Here is an 11961-nt window from a genome sequence, read left to right as displayed (position 1 = left end):
GGAGAGGGAGAGAGCAGGAAATGCAGCTTTCAAGTGACAGGGAAGCAGAAAAGACCTGCAGGTTGGAGCTGAGGGGTGGGATGGCTCAGGGACACGGCGTTTGGGGTGGGTGGCTGAGCCCCGCGGCTGCGCTCGCGCTGCTGAGCAGCACCATCATCAGTGGGGACCAGAGTGACGTTTCTGGTTCATGCTGAGTGATTAGAGGCTGTCAAACTGCAGGAAGGGAACAAGAGAAAGGCAGAGCAGCCCAGCCCAGCATCACCTCGAGGGCGGGGGAAGGACGCTGGTGTCCTCCAGCAGCCTGTGCCTCGGTGACATTCGGGAGAGGCTCCGCACGCGGTGTCGCCTGCTGCTGCCTCGGCTGTCAATGTCAGGAGGGGGAGGGGATCTCTTCCTTGAGTGGTTTGGTTCTGGCAGCCCCTGTAATGTTTGAGCTGTCACAACAGGGAAGGTTCCCAAGGAAGCTGCTTACTGAACAAGAGCTGGCTGGGTGCCTGCTGCTCTCAGGCTCAGAGATGAGCCGAGGTAGAAAGGGGAGGTGACTAAATGCGTTCCAGGCCCAGCTCCAGCCATGGGGCCTGTGCTTGGGCAGACCCAAACCCCTGCGTGGTCAGAGCTGCTTCCTGGAGCAGACAGGCTCTGCTCTCAGAGGCTTTGCCTCTCTGGGTGTGAGTGGTGCACTGGCACCTGCAGTCAGCAGGCACAGATCCTTGTCCTGGGGACATTTGAGGCTGACAGGAGGTAGAGCTGCTTCCTTGCTGACAACAGGAGAGAGAAGCCATCAGTGGCGAGTGGCTGGCAGAAGTGGGAGTGAAACCTTTTGTTCCTCATCAAACAAGAGATGGCAGAGACAATGAAGGCAGTATTGCTGCTCTGTACATCGATCCAGTGTTGTAGTCAGGCAAGATAGCTGCAATAAAAAGCCCAGCCTTTAATTTTATGCATGGAGAACTTCTTACCTGCACTCCCCTCCCCGTCCTCCTCTCCCTGCAGTTTCTTTTCCAACTGCAGCTATTTTTCCCTGCTGACTTCAGGTGTTTTGTATTCTGCTTAGATCAATAGCAGTAGAACAGCAGCAGTTTTCCAGTTGTCACTAGGAAGACCCTGCTGTCAGCTCCAGCTCACCTGCTTTGTGCCAGTGCGGTGCTGGGGATGGAGCACAGCAGAGAGCTGTGCAATGCAGCTGCAGTCACTCCTGCTTTAAATCCAGCTTAGGGAAAATGGTGTTCTTCCTGTGCTCCAGCTGCTGAGTGCCCTCCTGTGTGTGCTTTGGAGGGAATGAATTGGACTGTCTTGAAATGCCCTGTGCCCACTCAGGAGGTGTGAGGGCACTGCAGGGAGATGGGTCCTGCTGAGGCTGCTGGTGCTGCCCAGCCTGGCCAAGGGCACCAGCAGGAAGAGCAAATCCATCACCTAATCCTTCAAAGGCACCAGGACCATGTTAGCTGATGTGAATATTGGCCTCTATTCATAGATTAGCAATAAAGGCCAGTGGCATCTTGGCTTGGAACAGCAGTGGGAGCAGGGCAGGGTTTGTCCCCCTGTGCTGAGCCCTGGGGAGGCTGCAGCTCCAGGGCTGTGTTCAGTGCTGGGCCCCTCACTCACTGCCACAGGGACACTGAGGGGCTGCAGCGTGGCCAGAGCCGGGCACAGAGCTGGGGAAGGGGCTGGAGCACAAGGGGCTGGGGAGGGGCTGAGGGAATGGGGGTGTTGAGCCTGGAGAAGAGGAGGCTGAGGGGAGACAGGAGCCCTCTCTGACACTCCCTGACAGGAGGCTGCAGGGAGCTGGGGAGAGGTCTCTGCTCCCCAGTAACAAGTGACAGGACAAAAGGAAAGAGGTTGGACTAGATGATCTCTAAAGGTCCCTTCCAAACCCCTACCATTCCATGATTCTATGAAAGGGGCTCAAATTTCGCCAGGAGAGGTTGACATTGGAGCTGAGGCAGAACTCTTTCCCTGAGAGGGTTGCCAGCCCTTGTGCCAGGCTGCCCAGGGAGCTGGGGGAGTGCCCAGCCCTGGAGGGATCCCAAAGGCATGGAGCTGAGGTGCTGAGGGCCAGGGGTTAGTGCTGGGCTGGGCAGTGCTGGGGAGCAACTTGGACTCAATGATCTCAGAGGTCTTTTCTAACCTAAATGGTTTTGTGATTCTAACACCCCCTGATGTTTACATCAGCCTGGAGCAAATCAATGCAAGTATTTTTCTTCATTGAACAGAAAGTGTTCACTGAAACACAGACAAACCTGTGTGTGCATCTCCCATCCCAAGTGCCCAAGTAAGGAGTGTCTGTTAGGAACCAGGCATGGCTCTGCTCTGCTCTCAAGAGTGTATTTGCTCAGCTTTCTCTCTTTTGGAACCAGATTCTTCAGTGAATTCCTTCACCACCAGGTGCTGAGCAGCATCATCTCAGGCTCTGGATCAACTCTTGACAGGTCACTCTGAGATGATGCCCACGCTACAGCTCAGCATGAGGGGCTTCCCTAAAACCTGGCCTGGCCTAGGAAATAAAGTGGGACATGAGATGATCTCTTGAGGGCCTGGTTAAGGACGAGGAAGAGCAGTCCTCACTGTTACTAAGCCAGTTGTGTTGAAGCCTGAGTTACTCCTACGACAGGTTAGCGTGTGTCAAGGGTGAGTTGGCCACCTCTGCCCCATCCTGTTAGCCAATGCTTTCTGCAGCCATACTGGCAACCTCAAATGGGTGTCCCCTCTGACACACCTCTGTGGTGGGCACAGGTTACAGATCTCCTGGGCTTCAAAGCTGGAAACTTCACTACTCTTACATTTCAGTGAGCATCTAAGTGCTGTTCTGTCCCCACAACAGAGGCTGTGCTGCTAAAAGTGGAAGGCTGGACTCAGCTAGTTGTTGAGCAAATCCAGGTAATGGAAAGCAGGACTCCTAGAGATCAGTCTTTGATGATGGAGAGAAATTGGGGCTGTGATGTGGAAGCTGTAAGCTTGTGATGACCACTGGGAACGTGGCTCTTGCCGTTGCCAGGGTTTGGTAACCCCCAAAGCCACAGCAGCCACACCAGAGCAGGAACCCCCCAGCACAGGCAGGAGGGGCCAAGACTGTTTTATTAGCAAAAGCGCTTGGTGTGGTGCAGTGTAACAGCACAACCAGTGCTGGAGAGCTCTGGTAACCACAGCCCTTGGAGGGAAACACAGCTCAAGGTCTCTGTGTGAGGAGGAAATGAGCAGCTTCCAGGGAAAGCATGGAAGGAGGCAGAGAGGAGAGTGGGGCTGGACAAGGGGCAGCTCTCCTGTCTCATCCCAGCTCTGTGGGGCTGGGAAAAGCCTCCTCCTCCCTGTTCTTCCCACTCCTTCAGCGAGTTGTCACTCTGTATTTGGCTGAGTGTGTTGTGGTGGGTGGAAATCTGGAATAAACATATTTCTTCTTCAGCTTTCTCGTGTAGTTGGAATTAAAACTTCCTAATAAAGCAACTGTTATTTTTCTAACCTGATTCTCCATTTGTAAGTGCTGTTCCTCCCCTGGCAGTGCTCTCCCTGCTCTCTTTCTCCTCTCTAAGGGGAAACTTGCTGTGTATTTTGCCCTTTCCTGGGGGGGCACCTGACCCCCCCCACACCTTCTGATGTGTGGAAGGGCAGCATGAAGGGAGTTTGCTGCTGAACTCAGGGTGGTACAAGCTGGAACAGGAGAAGTTCCAAAGAAACACAAGGACAAACTTGTTCCCTGTTGAGGTGAGGGAGCACTGGCAGGGGCTGCCCAGATGGGCTGTGGAGTCTCCTTCTCTGGAGACATCCCAACCCCAGCTGGGTGAGTCCCTGTGCCCTGCTCTAGGTGGTGCTGCTCTGGCAGGGGGTTGCACTGGGTGAGCTTTGCAGGTCCCTTCCAGACCCTGAGATCCTGTGATGCTGTGAGGGTGGAAGGCACCTGCCTGGAGCAGCTTCCCCAGAGCCCCACAGTAAAAGCCAGCCCAGGACACTCCTCAGAGACTATTTTGGAGTTGTAGAAGGCAGATATTCGTTATTGGGTGCAGGGGGGAGAGTCCCTTCTCTCTGCACACCCCAAGTCACGTGAGGCAGCGTTTTTCACTGTGTGCACGTTGGTTATTTCCCAGATCTCATTTCCACGGGGTCTGTTCCCATTGGACATGGGCCCTTCATCACCAACCGGGGCTCCAGGGCTCTTCAGGACCCCCTGGGGATTGTCATTCCTTCAGCCCAGAGTCTGACCATCAGCTGTGGACTGATGTCACTCATTTCTCCTCACAGGCAGCAGCCCCTGACCACAGCGTTCCGGGGGTTCGTGTGTGTCTTGGGCTGCATCTGCACCCGCAGCCGGGCAGTTCTGAGCCCAGCGCGACGGAACCGTTTCACATCAGGGCGAACAACGGCCGGTTTTACTTTCACAACGGCTGCACCGCCCGCGGCGGCCCAGCACGGAGCCGGAACCCCCGGGGGAAGCGACTCAGCGCTCCATCGACCCCGGCCCGCGGGGCTGCGGCCTCCGGGAGCCCCGGGACACCCCAGCCCGTGATCGGGCCCATCCGGGAGCCGCGGGACTCCTCATCCCGGGCCAGGGCCCATCCGGGAGCCGTGGGACGCCCCATCCCGGGCCGGGGCCCAGCCGGGAGCCGTGGGACGCCCCATTCCGGGCCGGGGCCCACCCGGGAGCTCTGGGACGCCCCATCCCGGGCCGGGGCCCATTGGGAGCTCTGGGACGCCCCATCCCGGGCCGGGGCCCATTGGGAGCTCTGGGACGCCCCATCCCGGGCCGGGGCCCATCGGGGAACTCTGGGACCCCCCCATCCCGGGCCGGGGCCCATTGGGAGCTCTGGGACGCTCCATCCCGGGCCGGGGCCCCCCCGGGGCAGAGGCTGCGCCGGGCCCGGGCAGCTCCGCCCGCCGCCACTTCCTGGTTACCGGCCGTGCCCGGAAGCGGCCGCGGTCTCCAGGAAGTGACGTCAGCGCGGCGGGCAGGGGGCGGCCCCGGTGATGGCGGAAGCGGAGGCCAAGATGAAGCAGTTCAATGGCGGCGGCGGCGCGGTGCTGGACGCGGAGCGCGGCCGCTTCCCCTACTGCGTGGTGTGGACCCCCATCCCCGTCCTGACGTGAGTTCGGGCCCCGCGCTGCCGCCGGCCCGGGGCGCCCCCGCTGCGGTCGGGCCTCGCCCTCCCCTCGGCCTGGCGCGGAGCGGGCCCGGCCGTGAGGAGCGGCGGGGAGGGATCCCCGGGAGGCGGGGGAAGGCTCCGGCAGGCTCAGACTCCCTCACGCCTCGAGGACAGCCGCCGCGGTTTGGCCCCTCAGTGAGTTCAGGAGTGGAGTTGCCTTCCCGGTGTCGTCAGCCCGGTGCAGGGAGGCTCCGAGGAGAAGCGGAGCGGTGGGGGAATGTGAAGCTGCTAGATGTGGCTGTAGGGGCAGTCTGGCAACGCGGAGCTGTGCTTTCATGGCTTCCTCTTCCCCTCCCGTGCCAATCAGGTGATGGTGTTTGCTGAGCCAGAGCTGGAAGTTGGGCAGAAGACGTGGTGCGGTGTGTCAGGATTGGGAACAGCACCTCGGGGAGCTGCAGCTGTCCCTCCCCTCGTCTTGCACGCAGCTACCAACCAGCTTTGGGTTTTACCTCTTTTCTTTTCTGATGGCTTAAAGTTTCCACTTTAATCTTTTCCTGGAGGATTTTCCAAAGCTTTTAACTCTCTTGCAGAGCCTGTTTTAACCCTCTTGCCCTGCTGCCAGAGCCACTGCCTGGGGGTTCATTCCCTGACAAACAGAGGCGTTTCCCTGATGATTTTGTTCTGCAGGAGAAATTTCAGTGGTGTTACATGGCAGAATCTCTCACCAAGACTGTGTGGTAGCTCCACTTTCTCCCTCTGACATTTCCTGTCACCCTTGGATTTAGAGGCTTGGAAAGCTTGTCAGTGCTGAGAGGAGAAGTAAAAGGGAGGAAGCACCTTGGCCTTTGAAGGTGCCAATGCTGTGACACTGTTCTATTTGGCCACCACCTCAGCTCCCTTTTCTTTTGATGATTATAGGATCTCTCTGGTCAAGCAGGGCATTGGGAAGCTGTTGCTGTCATCTCTTCTGAAATATCAGTCACTGCACACAGTCCCTGGGGGAGAGGGGAGCAGGAAATCAGGGGGAGAGAGAGTCAGACCTGAGAACACCAGAGGACTGGGAGAGAGCTGGACCTTGGCCTGAAGTATTTGGTGATGGAAGGGAATTGGGATCTAGATCTGCTGCTCTCTGTTTAGTCTGGAGGAGAGGAAACTGAGGGGGGATCTCATTAATAGTTACAAATATCTCACTGGTGGGTGTCAGGAGGTTGGGGCAGCACTTTTTTTTCTGTTATATCTAGTGAACACAAAAAGTTCCATTGAAACATAAGGAAAAACTGAGTGCTGAGGTGAGGGAGCCCTGGCCCAGGCTGCCCAGGGAGGGTGTGGAGGCTCCTTCTGTGGAGGACTTCAAAACCTCCCTGGACACATTCCTGTGTGACCTGATCCAGGTGGGACCTGCTTTGGCAGGGGTTGGACTGGATGAGCTCTAGAGGTCCCTTCCAGCCCTACCGTTCTATGATTCTCAGGGGTTCCCTGTGCCCTCTGTCCCTTTCTCCAAAGCCTGTTGCACTCCTCTGTGTGCCCAAGGCTCAGATCTCTCAGCCTGTGTGTGGTTCTTGCCTTGGCAGGTGGCTTTTCCCTATCATTGGCCACATGGGCATCTGCACCTCCACCGGCGTCATCCGGGACTTCGCGGGGCCCTACTTTGTCTCGGTAAGTGGCTGATGGATCCAGGTGCTCGAGCAGAAGCTGGGCTTGCTCTGCTTTGCAACTTGCTTGGTGACTTTTGAGTCATTCCCTGTCTTTTGTAGTGAGGAGCAGAAACTTTGAGCTGCCAGAGGGACACTGAGGGGCTGCAGCGTGGCCAGAGCCGGGCACAGAGCTGGGGAAGGGGCTGGAGCACAAGGGTGCTGGGGAGGGGCTGAGGGAATGGGGGTGTTGAGCCTGGAGAAGAGGAGGCTGAGGGGAGCCAGGAGCACTCTCTGACACTCCCTGACAGGAGGCAGGGCAGAAATATTGCACAGGCTTTTCCTCCTCAGACCCTTTCTTTCCCCTTTTTTTCCCTAGGAAGACAACATGGCATTTGGGAAGCCAGTGAAGTAAGTGCTCTCACTAGTGCTTGTTAAACTCACCAACTGACCTGCAGATGTCCTTGAGGTCACAGGGCCAGGTGGGCTGGAACAGGGCTCTCCTTGGGCTTCAAGTGCCCTAATTCAAGTGGATGGCTACTGTGTCTTTGCTTTTCAAGAAACCACATTGAATTAAGCCGTTTTAGAAGGGTGACAGCAATGTGATGGCATCAGTAATGAGAGATGTGTGGGGCCTTTCTGAAAAGGAGAAAAGGCTAAAACATTCAAAGGTAACATTAACATGTGCTCCAAGTAACCACTGCCTGTGCTGCTGAGCTGCCAGTGCTCACATCCTGGGAAGGAGGAGGAGAGGGGCCTGGGTTTGGCCAGATCAAGTTTAGGTGTTGAAGGGTTTTAGGGTTTGATCAGGTTTAGGGGCTTTTTTTTTCATTTGAACCCAGGTTTAGGCTTTGAATGGCCAGGAACTTTGCTGTCACAGGAGGTGAAGGCAGTTCAGAGTTCTGGCTGTGCCTCTGAGCTCTGCAGTTTCTCTCTCTGGTGGGCTGAGGCTGCTGAGCAGCAGTTTCTGCAGCTCTTCTCTTGAAGAGCTCAGCTCCCTGCTCTCCAGAGGCAGCGAGATCCCTCCAAGTGCCTGAAGCATCTTCCTGCTGGGAAGAGCCCAGAGTGGTGCAGGTACAGCAGCAATGTGACAGGGTTTGTTCTCACCCTCCCAGGTACTGGAAGCTGGACCCCAGCAAGGTGTATTCCACTGGAGCCAACGCCTGGGACACGGCCGTGCACGATGCCTCAGAGGAGTACAAGCACCGCATGGTACTGCTGCCCTCTGTCTCTGCAGGGTGCAGAGCTGGCTGAGCCTTAGGGACAGCAGTTCTAACCCTCTGCCCCTTTTCTTGTTCCAGCACAACCTTTGCTGTGATAACTGCCATTCTCACGTGGCTCTGGCCTTAAACTTGATGAGATATGATAACAGCAGCTCCTGGAACATGGTGAAGCTCTGCTTCTTCTCACTTCTGTACGGGAAGTATGTGAGGTGAGCCAAGTACTCTGCATTCAGCAGGAGGGCCACCAAGATGGTCAGGGGACTGGAGCATCTTCCTTATGAGCAAAGGCTGTGAGACCTGGGGCTGTTTAGTCTGGAGAAGAGGAGACTGAGGGGGGATCTCATTAGTATTTACAGATATCTCACTGGTGGGTGTCAGGAGGTTGGGGCAGCACTTTTATTTCTGCTGTATCCAATGACAGGACAAGGGGTGATGGGAAGAAGCTGGAACACAAAAAGTTCCATTGAAACATAAGGAAAAACTATTTGAGTGCTGAGGTGAGGGAGCCCTGGCCCAGGCTGCCCAGGGAGGGTGTGGAGGCTCCTTCTGTGGAGGACTTCAAAACCTACCTGGACATGTTCCTGTGTGACCTGATCTAGGTGGGACCTGCTTTGGTAGGGGGTTGGACTGGATGAGCTCTAAAGGTCCCTTCCAACCCCCACCATTCTGTGATTCTTTTGCTCTTCATGACCTTCTAAAGCTTCAGCCTGTTCTATGGAGAATGGAGGAACCATCTCTCCCCCACACCACCTGGGTGGATGTTGCTAGTAGGTGGTACTGTCACTGCCTGGAAAAGAACCAAGTGTTTGCTGGTGCTGCTCCCCAAACACCACATCTGGCAGCTGATTTTGGGTGCCTGCAATCTGGGAAATGCTGTCTGAAGCATAATCTCCCTCTGTGTTGTGTTTTGCCTGGGTTAGGTCAGAACATAAGGTCACAGAGTGGCTTGTCTCCAAGGATTACTGGTTTCTCTTCCCTCACTTGAGTCTTGTTTACACACAAACTGGATTTCCAGCTGCCCCAGAGCTTCCAGCTTGAGCAGAAGGGAACACCCTGAGCTTCCATTGCTAGAAAGGGTGCTTAATCTCCATTTCAGCTCCTTGTGCCTGAAGAGGAGATTCTGTGAGGACTGCCCTGTGTAAAGCTTTTGAGCTGCTGCACTGTGATTGAGTCTCCCCTGTTCTGGAAAAGCTTCTCTACTGGCTTTTAGGCAAGTGAACAAGGCCTGCAGTAAGGGGCTTTCCTTTCCTGGGCTCTCCTGGCTGTGCAGATATGAAATGTGCTCATCTTCAACCTGAATTTTAAGCTGGAGGGAGGGTCCAGCCCCGTTGCTCACAACAGAGTTGTTTGTGGGCTTGATTCAGTCTGGTTTTAGCACTGACTGAATCTCTGGGTAAGGAAGTCAGAGGAGTGCCCGTCTCTCATTTCTGCAGCTAGTCTCACATCCTTCTCTCCCTTTGGCTTTGGTAATTTCCCACATTGAAACCCCCATTTGTTTGTGTTTTGCAGCATAGGGGGGTTTGTGAAGACCTGGCTGCCCTTTGTGCTCTTCTTGGGGGTGATTGTGACCGTGGTTCTGACCCTGCAGTTGCGGTGATGGCGGCTGCGAACTCCCCGCTCCGTGGGCACAGGAAGGATGAGACTGGGACTGACCCCATGAGATGGGGGCACAGGGGCCCTGGGCAGGATGGCAGCTCCACTCCAATGTAACAGCTCATCTTTTGTTTCCTGGAACTGGCTTCTCTTTTCCTTCTGTTTTTCATCAGTTGATGGTGTCTTCCCAAGCTCAGGGGTGCTGACACCTCCCGGTGTCTCCCCGAATGTACCCCCTGTTCTGCAGGTTGGGAGGCAGGAAAAGAGAACTGTGGGAGGCAGGAAAAGAGAACTGTGGGCACCTTTGCTTCCAGTGCCAAATAAAAAGCTGCAAGGCAAGGCCAGCCTGGCTCAGGAGCACAGGCAGAGGCACCTGTGAGGTTCCCTCTGCTCACCCCGGTGTGTTCCTCTTGGCAGACTCCAGCAGGCGCCTCCTCATACTCCCTGAGTCTCCAAGAAGGAATCATCATCATCATTGTTTCCCTCTTGCCCAGCTCTGCTGTAGCATGTGGTTCAGAGTGAGTGGAGGTTGTGGGGAGCTGATGCACAACAGTCCCCTGAGGAGGGAACTGCAGCTGCTCTGCGGAGGCAGCAGAACCTGGCGCCTGCTCTGGGCACTGCTCACAGCAACCTGGATGCTTCCTGGAGCCTGTGGCAAAGTTGGGAGTCTACTGCCAAGTCCCTTTTAGCTTGTGCCAGAGAAAAATACAGCTTCCTTGCTTCAGCCTGTGCTCTGAATGTCTGGAATTGTCATTGCACCTCTCAGGAGCCATTTGCCTTCCTTTCATCCGCAGTGCTGTGCGTGTGGCAGCCCAGCCCGGGCTGCAGAGGCAGCAGGTATGTGTGGCTGGGACAGAAGGCTTGGCACAGCCTTTGAAAGCAGCACCTGAGGCCTGATCTTACTGGGGCCAGCAGAGATGAAAAGAAAAGGTGAAAGGACTGGAAAGCATCCATGTTCTGGCTGGGCTCTGCAGCAGCAGACTGGGGTGCTGGCTTTCTTGCAGCTGGCTCCAGAATGTTGATGAAGGATGTCTGTTTGCTTCCTTGGGCTGCTTTGAAGAGCACCCCTGGGGTGAAAGCTTTGCAGGACTGGCTTTGATGTGAGAAGCACTGGTCTGGCAGCCCTGGGGGGCTGAGGGCCCCTCTGGGCCCTGGATGGAGCAGGAGGGGTAGAAGGGGGGAGGTTGTTTTGTTTTCAGGGGTGTAGGTAGTTTCTCAGTGCTGTGCAGGAGGTGAGTTTGGCCACAACCCAGGGCTGTGCTCACTGAGCCCTGTGCTGCAGATGCTGTTCTGAGGGGTGCTGAGCCAGGTGGCTTCTCACAAAGAGCCTGGCTGAAGAGCTGTGTGCAGTTGAGCAGATCCCCTGCAGCTGCAGAGGAAGGAGAGGAGCTATTCCACTCATGCCTTGCAAGGCCAGCTCTTTGCTCCCTGCTGGATTTCAGCCTCAAGGAGTGCTGGTGGCCAGCAGGAAGGCTCTGCCCTCTGCCTGCCCTCTGGGAAGCCATTCCCTGATTTCTCTGATGCCTCTTGGACTTCTCCCCTTGTGCCTCTCATCCTCTTCCACCCCTGACTCCCTGTGCTGTGTGGGAGGCCTGAGCACTCCTCTGGGCTTCTCCATTTCAGCCTTTCCTCTTTTTTTCTTTACCTCAGTCACTTGTAAACAACCCCTTAAAGCTCCCCCTTCTCCCTGGCACCCAGTGGTCACCATCCTCTGGCTCTGGCCTTTCTGGGCTGGGTGCAAGGGGTGTGCAGACCTCTGTGCCCTCTCCCATCTTACCTGGAACTGGAGTAGTTGTCACTGTCTGTGCTGCAGGGTCACTCCCAGCCTGTGTGCAGAGCAGAGCTGGAGGCTGCTGGGCCTGGGGCTGATCACAGAGCCAAGATCTTCATCAAAGAGAACTTTGTGATGAAAGGACAGTGCTGTCCCCAGCCACCCTGTCCCACCTTGCCCTGGGACAGCCCCATGGAACAGGAGAGATGAGGCAGCTGCCTCTGTTCTTAGTTTCAGTTTGATTTTTCAGCCTGACCTGCTGAGGGATGTGCCCACAGGCCCTGGGGCTGCAGCCAACCTGTCTTACACAGTAGCAATAACCAGAGACTCTTCATCCCATCACACATCAGTGTTTTAGCCACAAGCTGTACAAGAGTTGCCAAAGCTGAGACTCCCAGCTGGGGGGGGAGGCCTGGAGAGGGGCTGCTGGGCACAGGCCCTGCTCCTGGGACTTGGTGGAACACATTGAGGGCTGTTGCCCACTGTGCAAATCCTCCTTGTTTGCTCCTGATGCTTTTTACCAGGTCTGGGTTTTGGAGGGAGGTTTGTGGAGCAGCAGCACATGGACCTGGCAGTGGGTTGGGCTGTTGGCAGGAGGGCCAAGGCCCAGCTGGGCAGCTTCCAGAGGGCTCTGGGCAGCCAAGGGAGGGGAGGCCCTGAGGGGAGGCAGA

At 56.1% G+C, this 11961-nt stretch overlaps 1 protein-coding gene across 2 annotated transcripts; it reads left to right on the top strand.

The window, feature by feature from the left end:
* The first annotated feature begins 4930 nt into the window (after positions 1-4930).
* TMEM222 (transmembrane protein 222) lies at positions 4931-10251 on the top strand. Of its 2 annotated transcripts, XR_009820371.1 has the most exons (7): positions 4931-5072; positions 6644-6728; positions 7083-7114; positions 7819-7915; positions 8005-8135; positions 9023-9136; positions 9436-9512. XR_009820371.1 is itself a non-coding variant. In XM_062014749.1 (6 exons), exons 1-6 carry the CDS (start codon positions 4957-4959, stop codon positions 9521-9523), a joined length of 549 nt encoding a protein of 182 aa, XP_061870733.1. In that variant the 5' UTR covers positions 4931-4956; the 3' UTR covers positions 9524-10251. The 2 variants fall into 2 exon arrangements, 1 of the variants encoding a protein (XP_061870733.1); XM_062014749.1 differs by lacking the exon at positions 9023-9136 and having other exon boundaries at positions 9436-10251.
* Positions 10252-11961: the final 1710 nt, after the last annotated feature.

This window comes from Colius striatus, chromosome 24 (assembly GCF_028858725.1).
Source record: "Colius striatus isolate bColStr4 chromosome 24, bColStr4.1.hap1, whole genome shotgun sequence".
In the NCBI taxonomy this organism is placed as follows: Eukaryota; Metazoa; Chordata; class Aves; order Coliiformes; family Coliidae; genus Colius; species Colius striatus.
This window is presented reverse-complemented; position numbering and strand designations above follow the sequence as displayed.

Coding starts and splice junctions, on each gene's coding strand:
- TMEM222 (XM_062014749.1), top strand. CDS start 4,957: ATGGCGGAAGCGGAGGCCAAGATGAAGCAGTTCAATGGCGGCGGCGGC. Junction 7,115..7,818: donor GCATTTGGGAAGCCAGTGAA/GTAAGTGCTCTC, acceptor TCACCCTCCCAG/GTACTGGAAGCTGGACCCCA. Junction 7,916..8,004: donor AGGAGTACAAGCACCGCATG/GTACTGCTGCCC, acceptor TTCTTGTTCCAG/CACAACCTTTGCTGTGATAA.